We start from the raw sequence: 16,138 nt of genomic DNA on the forward strand, positions 1-16,138 counted from the left end.
CTTCCGCCTCCCCCAGCGAAGCTACAAAGAGGCCGCGGTTAGACGGGGCTCTGAGGTTCAACGGCTGTTCGTCTTAGTATCGGCCTAAGGTCTGATGAGAGCGAGGTATAGGGGAAGACCCGTGTGAAACGGCCTATACTGCGACGAGATGGTTAAGGAGCATATGTATATGTGGTCTTCATGGTGGGAACGGTGTGGATGAGTGAATGTGACAGTGAGGAGAGCGGAGTATACAGGCAGAGAGAGGAGGAGGAGGGGCCTGCGGTGTCGGAAAACCCCAGCTATCCAGCGCTCACCGCAGCCTGTTAACGGAAACCTCATGAACAGACTCGCATCTCTGTCTCTCTCTCTCTCTCTCTCCATCTCTCTCTCTCCCATCCCTTCTTACATCTTCTCTCCATCCCTTCTCTCCATCCTTCCCTCCCATCCGTGTGTTTTTGGAGGGGAAGTTGACCAGAGAAGCGGCACTGTGCTCTGAGCTCTCTGGCAGCAGACTAACTCTGTTCCTTTCAGCTTGAGAGACAGTCGTCACAGTTACTGTCTGCTGGCTGGAAACGGCCGAGCCTCCTCTGTTTGGTTTGGTTGCAAAGGGAGACACACACACACACACACACACACAATTAGATAGACATGTATGAATGAAAGATCTGAGAAATCATTTCTGAAACAGGGCAATGGGGACAGTTATTGAGCTTTACTTAACAGGTTGTTCAGTTTTCCCTTTGTCTTGTTATCTTTCTCCCCTCCTCCCTTCAGGGTCCTCCTAACTACAGCACATATGCAGGTCTGCACAGTAATCAGATTCTCACCGTCAAGGTTTGTCCCTCCTTGCCCACCGTACCTTAGCCCTCACGGCAGCCAACCACCTTCTGTCAGGCTGCTGATCTGTCGCTATCCCTGCAGCTCTAAGAGCAGATCTAGGATCAAAGACTGAAGATTCACGCATTTGAATCTTCAATTCTGAGAGCAGAGGGGCAAAATACTGATCCTAGATCTGTTTTTATGGGCATCTTGATTGTTCTCTTTTGGCCTCCAGCTACTGAGGTCGGTCAACTCTCATCTCCGTTCTTCCTGCAGCTGTACTGTTTTCTTCTTTTTCTTTCTCTCTTCTCCATGCACTTCTGCCTTTCAACAGATGGAACTGGACTCTGAGAGCTTTCCCTGGCTAAACACAGGATTTCTGATTGCTACACTCATTTCTCTCTTTCTCCTCTCTTTCTCCTTTGTCCTCCAACATGCTCCATGTCCTCTCCTGTCTTTCTCCTGTCTTTCTGCTGGTCCTCTCCCACCTCAGATGGTCTTTCCTCGTTATGACCACGGCTTTCTCTCTGGCGACCAGTCCAACACCTTTCAGAGACGCTTTCTGAAGGTAGACCACAACTAAGGCATGTGTGCACCTTTAACACGTTAACCAACCTCACTTATTCATGTTCTGCCCATTTGCAATCAGTTCTGTTTCTCCCTCCTTTCTCTCTCCTTTCCTTTTTTCACCTTGTCGTGCTACTTTCAATTGATTTCATGTTTGATCGTTTTTCCCATTTTCTGTGTGCGTTGGCCTGTTTAATTGTATTAAAATGATTGATCGAATGGGATTGTTTGTTTTAATGTTCTACAATGTGAAAAACATTAGGAGAACATCTTGTAGGATAAACCACACACATTTCAGAGAGGTTCAAGGAATGTGTGCTTCTCATTATAATGAGAATAGAAGAGCTTTGTTGGTGAGGGTTTAGCTCAAGCTGGGTCCTCCAGAGCCATAATAATTATCAGTGCAAGGAAATAAGGTTTTACTCTGCTATCTGAGGGCTTTGGTAATATCATTTGCATGAAAGGGCCTGCTGTACCAATTTGCCACAACAAAGCAAACCAGAGTGCTCCACATGTCTGGAGATGAGAGAGCATAGAGGAAGTGCCATCATGTGACTAGAGACAACATTGGTCCCACGACCGCCTCAGTGGTGAGCAAGACATTTAGGGTGTTAGTGCTTTTTGTTTGGGGTGTACATGAGGGTGGAAATCATCTCAACTAGCTGCAGATGAACCAAAGGAAAGACAGAAAAGTCCTTTTATATGAGGTGAAAATTCAGGTTTTTGTTTGAAGAACCACAGAGAGAAATGAAACACTTCATTCGAAAGTGGGTGTTGTTCCCAGTCAATTAACAGCTTCTCATCAGTGTGTGCGTGAGTGAACATTTGTAAGCATGGGTGTGTTTCAGTCCATTATAAAACTGTTGAAAAGATGCTTTGTCTTTGCTGAGGATAACAAAGCATCACATGTCTTTATTTTCCTTGTCTTTCCCTCCCTCGTCCTTCTGTTTTATCCATCAGGGTGACCAGGGCCAGGCTGGACCCCCTGGCCCTCCCGGCCCCCCAGGTTCCCCTGGCCCCCGAGGCCCCCCCGGCAACACCGGCAAGGACGGACCCCGCGGCCCTGCTGGAGAGCCAGTAAGAGCCGCACGTGATATGTCAAAGCGCCAAATACACGCCCACTAGATAAAATGATGCACGCGCACACACGCACACACGCACACACACTCTTCTTAGTTTCTCTGTGCCTCCTCACCCCTCGCTCCTCCTCTCCCCTCTTTTCCTCTCCCTTTAACTAAAGTTACACCACAAAGAATGCAGTCAGTCAAAACACCTCAGTCATCAATGGCTGCGTTGCCTCAATTGTGTTGACCTGCTAGGGTCAACCGCATGGGTGTGACAGATTGCAAATTGCGTGTGTGTGTGTGTGTGTGTGTGTGCATTTACACACATGAATCAAGGGAGAAAGGGTCTCCACAGTATATTGCAGTGAACCCAGATATTCTCATCCTACTGGGTTTGCCAGTGAGCTGTGGCTTACCTAAAAGCTCCCAGAATAGCAGCTTTACTCCTGGCCTCATCTGTTTTGTGTAAGACAACGGCCACAAAGTGCTCCAACACGCCCCCATTCTCCCACCCTCCTACCAAGACTGTCGCTGTGTGCTCCTGTAACAGATATGGCGCTGCGGCGGGTTCATGGGCAGTTTGCCGGCCTCACCAAACAATAGTTGTGCTGCTCGCCTCGGGCAGCTTGTGTTTCTCAAGATTAGCTTTCTCCTTTTCAGAGGTTAGTTCATCTGCTGTGACAGCCTAAAGCTGTGGTTAGGGGAGGGGAGAGAGGGGAGGGGGGTAATTTGTGTTTATCCAAGTGAAGGAATGAATGCTGTGTTACCCTCAGCTGGCACGGCACGGCAACGGGACTCGAGTGAAAAACGTCGGTTTCAGAGGGCGAGATGAGAACTTATTTAGAGCCGACAAAAGAAAAGCCAGCGCGGCTCGGAGGAAGACGAGAAACAGACTGGGTCGAAGAGGGGAGGCCCGTCCTTTAACCTAGTCAATTTCAAAATGCACTCTCCGGCCTGATTAAAGGGGTTGCAGAACGCAAAACAACAAAACAAAGCAGCGTGGCGCTGGGAGCCACTCCATGTTGTAGGCAGATGTCTGAGTGTGAGAAAAGCACAGGAGGAGGGAGTGAGTGAGCTTGCCTGTACGGGTACCTCGTACCCTTTCTCATGTGTGTGTGTGTGAGAGAGAGGGAGAGAGAGACAGAGAGAGAGAGAGTAAGTGGGAAGCAAGAGAATAATCCATCTATGACAGTGGAGTGGATGGGTAAAGAGTATTTGCATAATCTTTCTAAGCTTTGTTTTAACCTATGTAAGTGCCATTTAGCATTCTTAGTATACTCAGTGACTGACAATGTAACAGCTGTCTGATCCTGTGCTGCTGCGGAGAAAAGATGTAGAGATGAGGAGGAAAAGGCTTCTGGAGCGATCTATGATGGAATAAAAAAAAAGAGGACCACGTAGCAGAGGGGATCAGGATGACAGTGTGTGTGTGTGTGGGAGACAGCAGGAGGAAGGAGAGCAGACGGGAAACATCGAAGTAGCTTCTGCGTATTATTCTAAATACGAGGACGGAGGAGGCTAATAACCTCAAATTTATAACGACATTTATTACAGTGCATTAGTGACTACTTGAGTGAACGAGTAAACACAACCACCAGATAGCTCAGTGTGTGCGTGTGTGTGTGTGTGTGTGTGTGTGTGTGTGTGACAGAGAGAGAGAGAGAGAGAGAGAGAGAGAGAGAGCGCTCTTACACAAGATCCTGCTATAGCCTTGCCATGGATGACTTCATAGCAGATGTTTAGCTGCTCCAAGCACATGTACACCTGGTGTGTGTGCACACACACACACACACACAGACACACGCACACACACACATACACACACACAATAGGTCTGTTTACCTAAATTATCCAAATCACTGATGGATAGATGCCAGGAAATGGAAATGGAATAGTCTCTGAGTGTTTGTGTTTGGGGGGGCTGAGGCTCGTGGCTCACCATACACCGCTTGTCTCTCTCTCTCTCTCTCTCTCTCTCTCTCTCTGTCTCCCTCTCACACACACTCACACACACACACACACACACATACGCATGCACACAGAGCAGTAGTCTGCTTTTGTCCAACCAACCGCAAAACTCATCTTGTACAACACCGCTCCACAGCCAGCAATAAGGCCTCGGTGTAAAGAGAGACCTCGGCCTCATGTATCAAGCTGTGCAAAGTATGAGTCCTGACCAGGGCCCCATAGTCATCTCTCTCCGCAGGACTTGAATGGCACTCCTACTCTGAATGCACACTTGATCGACGTGGGTCCAGGGTCTGGTCTTTCCCTGTTGGACACTGACATCTAGTGGTCATTCAGCCTAAATGCAGATGGAGATTTACCTTAAACTGAGATGATGAGTAATTTCTTTCCTCCTCTGTTCTCCGCAGGGTTTTCCAGGTCGCGACGGCATTGAGGTGAGTCTAGTTCAGATCAGATTCTTGAGTTCTAAACTCTACTCCTCGATCAGATTGTTGTTCATAAAGTATAGTTTCAAGTTGGTTTTGATGATCCGCCTTTGTCTGGATAATTATGGTAATTGAATCTATTCCTGTCTCAGGGACAGCAAGGCTTGCCTGGAAAGCCGGTAAGATCCTTGATGGATTATTGATTTTGTCAACTCATTTCCCTTACTTCTTGTATTCCTCATACATTACAAACCCCTTGTCACAATCTGCTGTCTACTACAGAAGTAACATGTGCCCAGAAGTTAGCATTTTTGACTTTTTTTGTCTGCTGTGAACTGACAGGGAGAAGATGGTGAGTCAGGCTATCCAGGACCACAGGGTCCTCCAGGGGCAAAGGTACAGACAAACTTTACTCATCATGTCTTACGTACAGATTATTTTAAATCCTTTATTTGCCTTTCATACATTGGCCTTGTATTCGCTTGTGTGTTGAAACAGGGCGAGTCAGGTACAGGAGAGAAAGGAGAGAGAGGCATGGATGGACTCCCAGGATTCAAGGTATAAGACCAGTCAACAACAACAACTACAACAAAAACAACAACCACTGCAATTACTATCAATGATAACTATATTTGTATAGCTCTTGTCTAATCGTAACATGATAGCTTGTTATTACTCCTGACTATACGCAATGTTTACTGTCACGTCTGAAACAGCCTACTGCCTGTCTTAAAGCAGAATGTAACGTGTTTGTGCATCACATAGGGTGACAAAGGGGATACAGGAGAGCAAGGACCTCAGGGAACCATGGTACGAGTATTGCCCGAAGGGTTAAATTCTCTAATTCTTCAATGATCATATTGAACACTTGTTTTATGACCCTCTTCCATTGTTTATTTCAGTGTCCCTGTCTCATTCCCTCTCTCTCTGCCTCAGGGTTATCCTGGTGAGAAAGGTGCCACCGGCTCCTCGGACATCATTGACTTCAATGGGAAGCTTCTAGATGCTTTCCAGGTCAGCATTACTCCACTGTCTGTAACACTAGACTTCCACTATGTATGCCAACAAGCATTTATTAAATGATGTCTCAGTGTGTGGATCTGAAGTTGGGATTCACGCATAGCTTAAACAAGACAGTTGAATACGTTGCTGTTTCTTCTTGGCAGGCTATCAGCATCATCAGCGTTTCGGTAATTTCTGCATGGTCTTGTTGTTGGTGTGATCTGTGACTAACGCGTATGATAAGCATAGACACATACATACACCCACCCTCACATTCCCAACAGTGTGAGCATCCTCTCCCGATCCCAGCTGCTCCAGCCCGTGGATCTGTGTGTGTTTGTTTAATCAGATGCACTCCTTACCTCACGTGTATTGGATGTCACTCCACGGCTAACAAGCAATCAATATGACGTAACCAAACGCCCCTGGTTTACTGGTCTACCAGGCTCTCATACATATACATAGGGGATGAAACACACAGCCGCAGCAAATATAACGCAGCTGCACCGCTCTATCAGATAACGCATCGCCTAAAGAGCCATGCTAAATCATGCAGGGAAACCAGCAGCCGTCGGTGCATTGTTCTGAGTGTGTTTTTCATGCTGTGTTTTCCGTGTGCCTCACAGGACATGTGGGTTCTAACATGCTACGGGGCAGCAGGGTGTTAGTTTGTCTTGAAGGTTTCCTTCTCTGTGCGTTTGTGTTGTTCCACATAACTCAGCTGACACATGAAGGAGAGGAAACCCTCACAGTCTCAGTTTCATACACAGGACCCTTTGACTCTGCCGTGTACCGTGCTACATGCTAATAACAGATGCCTATCTCTGCAGTGGAGTGTGTATTTGATTAAAAACCACTATGTGCCGGGTCCCCTCGGACCTGGTCTGGAACGGGCTCCTGCATGCAACGCCATAGACAGCTGCGTGAGCGAGTTACAAAGGAGTCGGTCAAAACACGGAGCTGAGATTTTTATCAGTAGTCTGGTGCCAATCTGAATCTGGATTAGCTGGCATCAAATCACACACAAGGTCTTACGGGAGAGTTATGTCCATGGAAAAGCGAATGCTCTCTGCCCACCCAGCTTGTGTTATTATCCATTCACTTGTTTGTGTGAAAGGCCATATTGGTTTCATCTGTGGGGAGGTTTGAGGTGATGATGAATTTGGTCTTCAAAACCATGCTCAAATTTGTTTTGATTTATTCCTTTTCGCTATTTCATTTTATGGCTTTTTTGCATAATTATGTGCATGAGTGGCCTTCACGTTCCAATGATGGAGTATCTTAGGATAAATAGTTGTTTGTAAACATCTGTGTGTTGCCATGGCTTTGTCAGAGGACAAACAAAAACTTAGAGGAGGGAGGAATGGAGAGAAATCAGCATGCACACCTCCGGGAGGCAATATGGTTTCCGTTTTTTTTTTATTACTTCAAGATGGCAGAGCACTTCAGATGGCTGAGTAACAAGTGTAGCTTTGTGGATGCGGAGGAGACTGAGGAGCGTGATGTAAGAGAGCTGTCACTCATCAGCCAGCACAGGAGATTCAGAGAGCCTGACAGAACAACTGGATATGGAGCGATCTTCTGGGAGCCTCTGTGGCCCCCAGGAGCCGTGCACGTCGGGCTGCTCCACCACTCCTCATCCAATGTTACTGTTTCATAAAGTTACATAAATGTTTTGTTTCCTCTCCTTTGTTCACCAATCTAATCCTGCATGGAAACTGACAGTTGACATTATAGAAAATGTCATGTGGTCTGATGCCAGGCTATTGTGTATCGCAGACCGCTTTCTGAACTATTTTATGGCCCTTTTAAGGCCAAATTGCGTCAACGCATCCATAACAATGCTGGTTGTGATCAGTGGACAGAGTGAACGAAAGAAATCTTCAGTTTTGTTTACAGTCGGGTCGGGGGTTGTGAAATCCAGCAGTGGTGAAACACACTCCCAGTGCTAGACCCACTATGATCCACACTGATAACAAACAGCTACGGGTCTGTGAGACTGCCTGAGGATGACTAATGTAATTAAAGATGGGTGGATGTTTTTGTGTAATAAAATGTAATAAATTAGACAGGTTATTCAGTTTATCTGGGGAAATACTGCTTGCCCAACTTCTGACTGCCTTGTCTTGTCTGTTTTTCTTTCTCCAGGGTCCACCTGGACCACCTGGAGCCCCAGGCCCTGCAGGGGAAAAGGTAAGGGGCTTTTTAACCCTCCTGTCATCACACCAATATCGACACGTTTGCCGATGTTTTCAAATGGCTGACTTTTACATTTAACTTATAAGTCAAATGTTAGTATTGAAGCATTTGTCACATATGTCAGGTGAATCTAGCCTCTCTTTGTCTTGTGCCAGGGTGAGCTTGGTTTACCTGGGCCATCGGGACTTGATGGATTGAAGGTATGGCTGCAATGCATCAGAAATTATGGACAGCCTATACTTGCTGTCATATGCCACCATTTGCTAGTGTTGTAGTTTGAGAACTTGCTTTCCTTTTCTCTGTTCCTCATAATGTTGAACTTGACTTACACGCTATCACCCCTTTATTCTTTGCCTCCAGGGGCCTAAAGGTGACATGGGTGAGACAGGGCCGGCCGGAGAAAGAGGAGAAAAGGGAGAGATGGGGCTCTCTGGGCCTGCTGTAAGTAGTACTGCAAATTGTGGTTATGTGAAATGTGTGTAAGTAACTGGCAGTTAATAATCTTGTTGTTTGTGGGTTAGGGTGTGGACGGATACAAAGGAGAGAAAGGCGACTGCAGAGTGGAAGACAACCTGGTCAGTGGAACACATACACTGGTGTATCATCACATGCACTCCACATCTGCATCAGTCTAAACCTTTTTCAGTATTTAGTTTGAAGGTAGAGAGGGAGACAGAGCGGACAAAGCTCACTGTTAATGTGTGTGGTGTTTAGGTTCAGATGATTTCCCAGCCAGGCCCACCCGGCCCACCAGGACCTCCCGGGCCCCCAGGATTCATGGTGAGTACTCGTGTCGCTGTCAGAATCCAGGTAGGAACTATCCAAGTTGCAGTTGTTGTTGCCCCTGCGCCTGTATCTGTCCCTCACTCACAGTGCCCCGTGTCTTTCAGGGACATCATGGAATGCCCGGTCCCAAGGTAAGGCTCTGCTGCCGTGTGTCTGCTGTGTGTTGGATGCTTTGTTTGCATGCTATGTTTTGGCACTGAGTGTTACTGTGCTTCACTGCAGGGCGAGCCTGGAGAGGGAGCTAAGGGAGAGAAGGGAGACAGCGGAGCTCCTGGGACAAAGGTGAGTGACACTGGATCATCTTTACCATAATGAAGCCTGGAACCCCTGATGTTTGAGATGGAGGAAGAACCGTCCAGTTGATGATGATGATGATGATGATGATGATGCAGTGCTGATAATGTACTTTAACTGTAGGGACTGGACGGCCCCCAGGGTCCCACTGGATCTACAGGATTAGTGGGGCTTCCAGGCGCCAAGGGGGAAAAAGTAAGCAGCTGATTACGTTGATATTTGATTACCTTCATTTTACCCCAACATCTGTTTTGATTTTGAGGGACTTGCCACATGATTTTTATGTGTAAATATGTGTTCACAGGGCAGATCAGGGGAGCCTGGGATGGATGTGAGTATTTAAGTTTTAACTGTTATTTCCCATTTGATTCTTAGACTTTATTCAGATGATACTCAGGCATTTACTTTCTGCATATTGACCTGTTCCTCATTTCATCTGCAGGGTTTCCCAGGTCTGATCGGAGAGAAAGGCGACCGAGGGGAAAGAGGAGAGAAGGTAAGTAGAGAACTAGAAGAAATATTATATTATCTTCATTAAACTTCAACCAAAATTGCTTGTAATCATAGATTTGTTTCTCCACGTTAATGTATTGTGGGCCTAGTCCAGCATTTATTTGCATCATGAGCTATCCTTACTTAATGGCCAAACAAGGCTTTATTTTACCTGTCCAAACATTTGTCTTGTTGAACTGTGCTGCAGCCCTGAAAAGATTTAGAAGCAGTGATATAAACTCTATAATCCTGACACTACACACAGATTCATTGTGCCTAAATCAGTATGTTAGAAATAATTCAGAAGGGTCAAGGCAACTGCATATTGTATGGCAGGTTTATGGATGTCTGCTGTGTCTGCTGTGTCGTTGTGTTGTTAGCATTACAATTGTGATTGTGAGTTTTGTCTGACTGCTGTCCTCCTCGTCTCCAGGGTGACAGGGGAACAGTGGGAAAGAGAGGCTTGAAGGGCCAGAAAGGAGAGCAGGGGCCCCCAGGCCTGGACCAGCCCTGTCCTGTGGTATGCCACCTCCACACACACACACACACACACACACACACACACATACACACACACACACACACACACACACACACACACCACAATAATGCATCTTTGAACTGATCTGGTACCCCTTTCTCTTCAACTTGACGTCTTTAACTTGAAGACACATTTCCCTGTTTTCTGTTCTCTCAGCACTGTTTCTGTCACTTCCTACTGTATTTTCTTCTCTCTGGTGAATGTATAACAGTTGGCTGGCTCTTGCTGACAGGGTTGCGATGAGGCCAAAGGTCTGTCTGAGGAGGCAGAGCTTTCTGCCCCCCCACCTCCTCCTCCTCCTTCCGGCCCTGCGGCCCCCTGTCCTGTGGTACAGTATCTCTGCCTCTTTCCTCCTCTCCTCTCATTCATCAGCACTCTTGCTTCGAGCTGTCCTGTTTACGAACTCTCTCTCTCTCATTGTCTTCTCTTTTTTATGTGTCTCTCAAACTCTGTTATACATGGTGCTGTCCACCATCAACCCATAGTACATCAACGTCCTACAAGTGTTCACTGTAAAGGAAAGCATTCACAGAAAACAACAGTAAAAGAAAGGTGTTTCAACATTAATTGGCTCAGAGCAAAGAGAGGGTCTATGCCTATAAGCAATAGGCAATAGTAGGTGGCCAGGTGGCATTAGAATCCATACGATGCCATAAAAATCAAACATCTCGCACTCAAACCATGGAAATGAAGTAAAGCGGGATGCCAAAATATGAATTTATTCCATCCAACCAAAAGAGAACAATACAAAGAGTCTATGCTCAAAAAAGGGAAAAAACAGTTACTGCAATGAGAAATCTTCCTTCATATAACTGTAGATTACAAAAAATGAAACAAATGATCAATCAAATGACAAAAAGAGCACTTTTTTCAGCACCCTCACTTTTTGTGTTGTTCTCTTTTGGTTGGATGGAATAAATTTATGTATTTTTGTATCTCAACATACTCTTTCATTTCATTTTCCATGGTTTTAGTGCAAGAACTTTGATTTTTATAACATGAATTGGCTGACAGGCAGTGCACAGGAGTATGCAAACCATTGTGTTCCTCTAGTGCAGAATACAAAAGAAAACTGATAGGACTACATTGCAACTGACAGGATGCAGTACTTTAAGGTGTGTTTCACCTTGCTTCACTTGACATTTTCTGCCATGTTAACTCTTCCCTGCTGTCGCCCTCAGGGTCAGGATGGGCTACCCATACCAGGCTGCTGGCACAAGGTGAGTGTTACGAGATCTGACAGACCTTCTTTATAAAGGCAACAGGCCTTTATAAAGTGATAAGCAGCTGGCACGGTCATAGAGCTAACTATATCTGTAATCAAACAATGGCTTGACAATATGCATACATGGAGATTATTACTCATGCAGTGATTGCCAGCATTAAATCCATTGCTTGACTCTAATTTGATACAGGGGCATTTTGTAAGTATATTATGGTCTGAGCTTGTAATTGTAAAGCATGAGTATCTGAGGTCGGTGGTTATTTGCTAATTTTAATATAAGTAGCCTCTGTTTGGATTGTGATTTGATGCTACTAACAATCAATCCCTCCTGTTCTTCTTTTGCAGTGATGACTAACCAGAAGCATGGCATCTGTACATATTGATATGGTATATATTGCAACTGAATACTACACCAACTTTCCCCCCTTTTTCCTTTTTTACAAGAAACATTTTATATAATATATTGAGATTTTTTAACAAGGACATTTTTGAGTCAACAGTATTATCAAGACCAGATGTATAAGACGTTCTTTTCTTTTTTTTTTTTAACTCATAAACTCTTGAGATCCGGTGATGTCTTTAAAAGAGAGGAAACTGAACTGGCGGTCAGACTTTAAAGGACAGTCCGCCTGCCAGTGTTGGAGAGGAGGAACACCTGGACAGCGTGGTGGTCTTGCTGCCTTATTAACAGAGTCTGACTTTGTTGCCTGACTGTGATCATGAATGCTGCATGGGAGTGACGGTGTGTGTGTGTGTGTGCTCACCCGGCCTCGCGGATGGGCGGGTCTCCTGGCGTGGCAGACGGAGGAGCGTGGGTCAGTGCTCTCTTCTCCTCTCTCTGTTTTCCGAAAAGGAGGAGATGGCGAGGCAGAAGCTCAAACGCAAGCGTCTCTCTCAGCCCTGAAGGGGGAGACGGGGGCCCCGACGGACAGAGGAGACGCAGACGGACAGAGAGCACAAGGGCCAGGTTGGCCTTTGTGAAGCAGAGCAAGCCGTGTAATGCCTTCGTGTCATACTGAACACTCAGATCCTCCGATATGGGAATTCTCCAGGAGGGGGCGACAGAGAACACTGCATTTCCACACTCACCTGAGGAGAAGACACACACCCGCGGCTGTTGCTGTTACACAATAGCTTGATAATCAGTTGAAGTTATTTGTGGGTCACTGGCACATAGGGAAAGAATTACGGAACAGATACATTGAACATGTTATGGTGATCTCTTGTTTTGCTCCTTTATAAAGGTTTTCACTAATTAAGTGCATGATCAAAACAAGGCATAGTGTTGTTTAGTACCCAGACAGCCTGTATGACTTGTGGTCTCTCATTGAAACCTTAAACTAGTTTCATTTTCATTTGCAATGGGCAATCTTTAACAGTCTTTCCATTTGAACAAGCCGCTCAGTAAGGTCAGTAAGTCTACCTTTTCTTTATGGCTTACACCTCTGCCAGCGGTGACTTGTGTGTTGTTTTGTTGTATTCTATTTTTGTTTTATCCTAATCTATGCTTGTCCAGTTACATTTTGCATTCCTGTGCATGGACATATTTGTATAATATACACATAGCGAGTGTTACATCCAAGGCCAGATTTGAAGGAACCATTTACAGTATTCATGATAATGCAGGAGTTCAACCAGGAGGCTGATCAACTCTGACATCAAGTTGGTTCTATTGTGATTAATTTGACAAATCAAAATAATTCACGAAGACTTTTCAGTGTAACTGAAATATTTTAACTGATGTATTATCTCTTAATCATAGATGAAGATGTGATGAATTACTGTCTTCTGAACAACAGTATCAGTTCTTGCTGCTGACTTAAATTTGTGTTGTTTGTTTGATTTTTAACCAATATTAGTCAATTGGACTAGGACTTACAGACTAAGGTATGAAATATGAAACATGTATACAAAACCATTGGTTTGTTAGTAATTGTGTTCATTTTTATTCAGCAATACACCTTAACTCAATGGTTCTTAATTGTCAGTTATTATGCTTTTTTGTTTAATTTTTTTTTTCAATTATCACAACAGATTTCAGTCTTTTCTATCAGTTAACTTTTATTGATGTGTTTTGGTCTTCTAATACATTTTTCTCAGATGGAATAATTTCTTGGTGCTTAAATACTTTGTTTATTTTCTGTAGCTGTTTCAAGCTGTTCGCTATCTTGCACATAAACATGTAAATTATGGCAGGTATACACACACACACACACACACACACAGACATACATAAACAGTAATTTGGGGCGTCCTGGTGACTCAGTGGTGGGTGCTTACCATGTAAATGTGACGTCCTGGGTTTGAATCCAGCCTGGGACCTTTGTCGCATGTCATCACCCTCTCTCTCCCTCCAAGTCTTTCCTGTTTATCTCCACTGACAGTTATCAAGTTCAGGTAAAAATGCCCCAAAAATAATCTTTAAAAAAAAAGGACAGCAACTTTCTAGGAACATAGGAATAAAGAATTTGTATTTGGCTTTATCAATATACCACAAAGTATTTTTAAGTTCTAAGCTGTACTGTATGTATTTACAAAGAAAAGAGATTGCATGGAATCACTTTGTCTTTGTCCTATTACCATGGATAGGAATACATTTACATTAATGGCAATATTTCTCAAAATAGATTTTTCCTAGTGGGTATCAGTATGGGTTTTCTACATTGATATTAGTTGCACTTTTTGATACAATACTGGTAATTATCAGTTTGCAGCTAGACAGCTGGTTACTTACTACATATGGGTGACTAGCAATGAACTAATATAAATCATTCACAATATGATGGTGACAAAAAGGGAATTCAATTTCAGCCTTATTAAATATTTTAAGTTATGTTATTTCACTTGGCTATTTCAGTTGCTCTGATCCATTGTGCAAAGCCTTATTTGTTAATTTGTTCATATCATTGCCTGTGTTCCACCTCAAAATGATATTTCACTTTAGTCAAACATTTTCATTTTTAGCCTCCATATGAACTGAAGAACAGTCAGTATCTACCATTAGCTGTCCTGAAAATTCTCTGTAACCATCAGCATTCAGGCTGTTTTGGCAATTGTTGTGAATATTTGCAAACATCTAAAATTACTTCTTGAAAGTTATGACCATGGACACAGAAAAAATGTGTTATAAGTATGATTTTATAGACAAGACTTCCAAATTGAAAGTAACATGACAAAATATGTGCTTAATTATTCATGAACACAAATGCATTTAAGGGTATCAAAAGGTGGAAATGTTGTACAAAAGCTCCAAATCACTTTACCAAGCTGATGAGGGCTTCCTTTACATCCACATTAGCTATTACACTACCTAACTGCTTAGGCTACTCCATTTTCCACTCTGAAGCACTTTGTTGAAAGAGCAAGCTAGTAGCCCTGCTGGGGTTGGTGGTTCAGTTCCTTCTGCGTCCACCCATGCTAGAAAATGCATGCAGTCATAGTGCTGGCTTGTTAGGCGTTTAGGTAAAAGTGTCCACTAACTGACTTGTTAAATGTCTCATGTTATGTTACAACAGTCGTGCCAAATAGGCCACATCTCACCTTTCTCAACCCCTACCAGTGCCAGTTCTGTTTTGTTCTGAATTGAGGCCAAAGTCAATGAGCACTTGTTAGCTTTATGTGCCCAAAACATGCATATCTGACAACACACAGTACATTTTCCTTTTCCATATTAATATCAGTAACTTCTGCTAATAAATTTGATGTATAGTCCCCAACACTGTGTTTCGTCACTTAAGTAAGTTTTGCAAAGAAAAGTGCTTTGTGTATTAAAACATAACTGAGGACACACTCAATTAGGAAGCTAAAGGTATTTGGAAATGTCTGTAAATGAGTCACACATCATTGAGATAATAATGGCTTGAGATAGAGAAAGGCTTACATCCAAACAACATAGTTTCTGACATGATTTCATTGGAAGCTGATAGTTATCTGACACTTACATTATTATATGTGTTTATTTCTTTTGCAGATTCTATCAGTTTCACTTTTAAGGCTTAAGTGCTATCAGTAAGTGGCACACTATCTGAATGCAGTTTGGTGTTTTAACAGAAATATCACAGTATTATCTTGACTTTGTGAGAATGTTTATTTGGTTGTGTATTTGGTTGTAAAAGAATTAAGCTATTTTTGTAATTACTCGTCGTCTAAATATGCATATCGTGAAATCTGGTCAACTCAATATGTAGACTGAAATAAACTCTCCAAACAATTTTCTGGTTGGTAGTTTGTTCATTGCATTATTTGTCCCGTCAATTAAATATCATATATCATAATTTCATTGACATTAATTTTACATCTATTCAGTCTCTTCAATAATTTCAAGAGGTTCTGCCAGTCCCTCCACTGAGCTGAGCTGAGCTGTTGAAGGATGGACTTAAGGAAGTACATACATTAACAGAGATGAGGACATATGATGACATAACACACAAGCATGTGATTATTCAATAAAAGTATTTGGCCATATAACCTTCATTGCATTCTGGTTATCTCTTTTTTTCAAGTGTGACAAGATCTGGCCTTGTAAATGGCAGACATGCATATTCCTTGATACATATTTACAAACTAAGATACACATGAGAGCAAAAAGCAACAATGGAATAGTTCATAGGCTTGTGAAGAAAGGGGAATATATGTGGAAAAGATTGCCCTGATTTTTTGGCCTTTTTGTATAAATGAAATATATGAAATTGGCCAATATGAATATATATATATAGTTTTAGAGTTTTATGACTGACAGCGTAGGAGCAATGCAACCAAGTCAATTTACTAGACT

General features: G+C 43.5%; 1 protein-coding gene across 1 annotated transcript in view; it reads left to right on the plus strand.

Annotated features, from left to right (window-relative positions):
* LOC139644461 (collagen alpha-1(XXIII) chain) overlaps positions 1-15,531 on the plus strand; it is a 118,478-nt gene extending 102,947 nt beyond the window's left edge. The window contains exons 10-32 of the mRNA XM_071519827.1: positions 1,295-1,369; positions 2,329-2,445; positions 4,808-4,834; positions 4,978-5,004; positions 5,168-5,221; positions 5,324-5,383; positions 5,591-5,635; positions 5,762-5,839; positions 5,992-6,015; positions 7,976-8,020; positions 8,182-8,226; positions 8,387-8,467; positions 8,548-8,601; positions 8,741-8,806; positions 8,917-8,943; positions 9,035-9,094; positions 9,230-9,301; positions 9,411-9,437; positions 9,549-9,602; positions 10,032-10,118; positions 10,372-10,467; positions 11,321-11,359; positions 12,218-15,531. Of these exons, the coding sequence (XP_071375928.1) occupies positions 1,295-1,369; positions 2,329-2,445; positions 4,808-4,834; positions 4,978-5,004; positions 5,168-5,221; positions 5,324-5,383; positions 5,591-5,635; positions 5,762-5,839; positions 5,992-6,015; positions 7,976-8,020; positions 8,182-8,226; positions 8,387-8,467; positions 8,548-8,601; positions 8,741-8,806; positions 8,917-8,943; positions 9,035-9,094; positions 9,230-9,301; positions 9,411-9,437; positions 9,549-9,602; positions 10,032-10,118; positions 10,372-10,467; positions 11,321-11,359; positions 12,218-12,268 (1,311 nt within the window). The 3' untranslated portion in view covers positions 12,269-15,531. The remainder of the gene's footprint in view (positions 1-1,294; positions 1,370-2,328; positions 2,446-4,807; positions 4,835-4,977; positions 5,005-5,167; positions 5,222-5,323; positions 5,384-5,590; positions 5,636-5,761; positions 5,840-5,991; positions 6,016-7,975; positions 8,021-8,181; positions 8,227-8,386; positions 8,468-8,547; positions 8,602-8,740; positions 8,807-8,916; positions 8,944-9,034; positions 9,095-9,229; positions 9,302-9,410; positions 9,438-9,548; positions 9,603-10,031; positions 10,119-10,371; positions 10,468-11,320; positions 11,360-12,217) is intronic.
* Positions 15,532-16,138: the final 607 nt, after the last annotated feature.

The sequence above is a fragment of the Centroberyx affinis genome, unplaced genomic scaffold (genome assembly GCF_046629955.1).
Source record: "Centroberyx affinis isolate AG114_WGS23_722 - 3 ecotype Tasmania unplaced genomic scaffold, CSIRO-AGI_Caff_v1 ptg000743l_1, whole genome shotgun sequence".
Lineage (NCBI taxonomy): Eukaryota > Metazoa > Chordata > Actinopteri > Beryciformes > Berycidae > Centroberyx > Centroberyx affinis.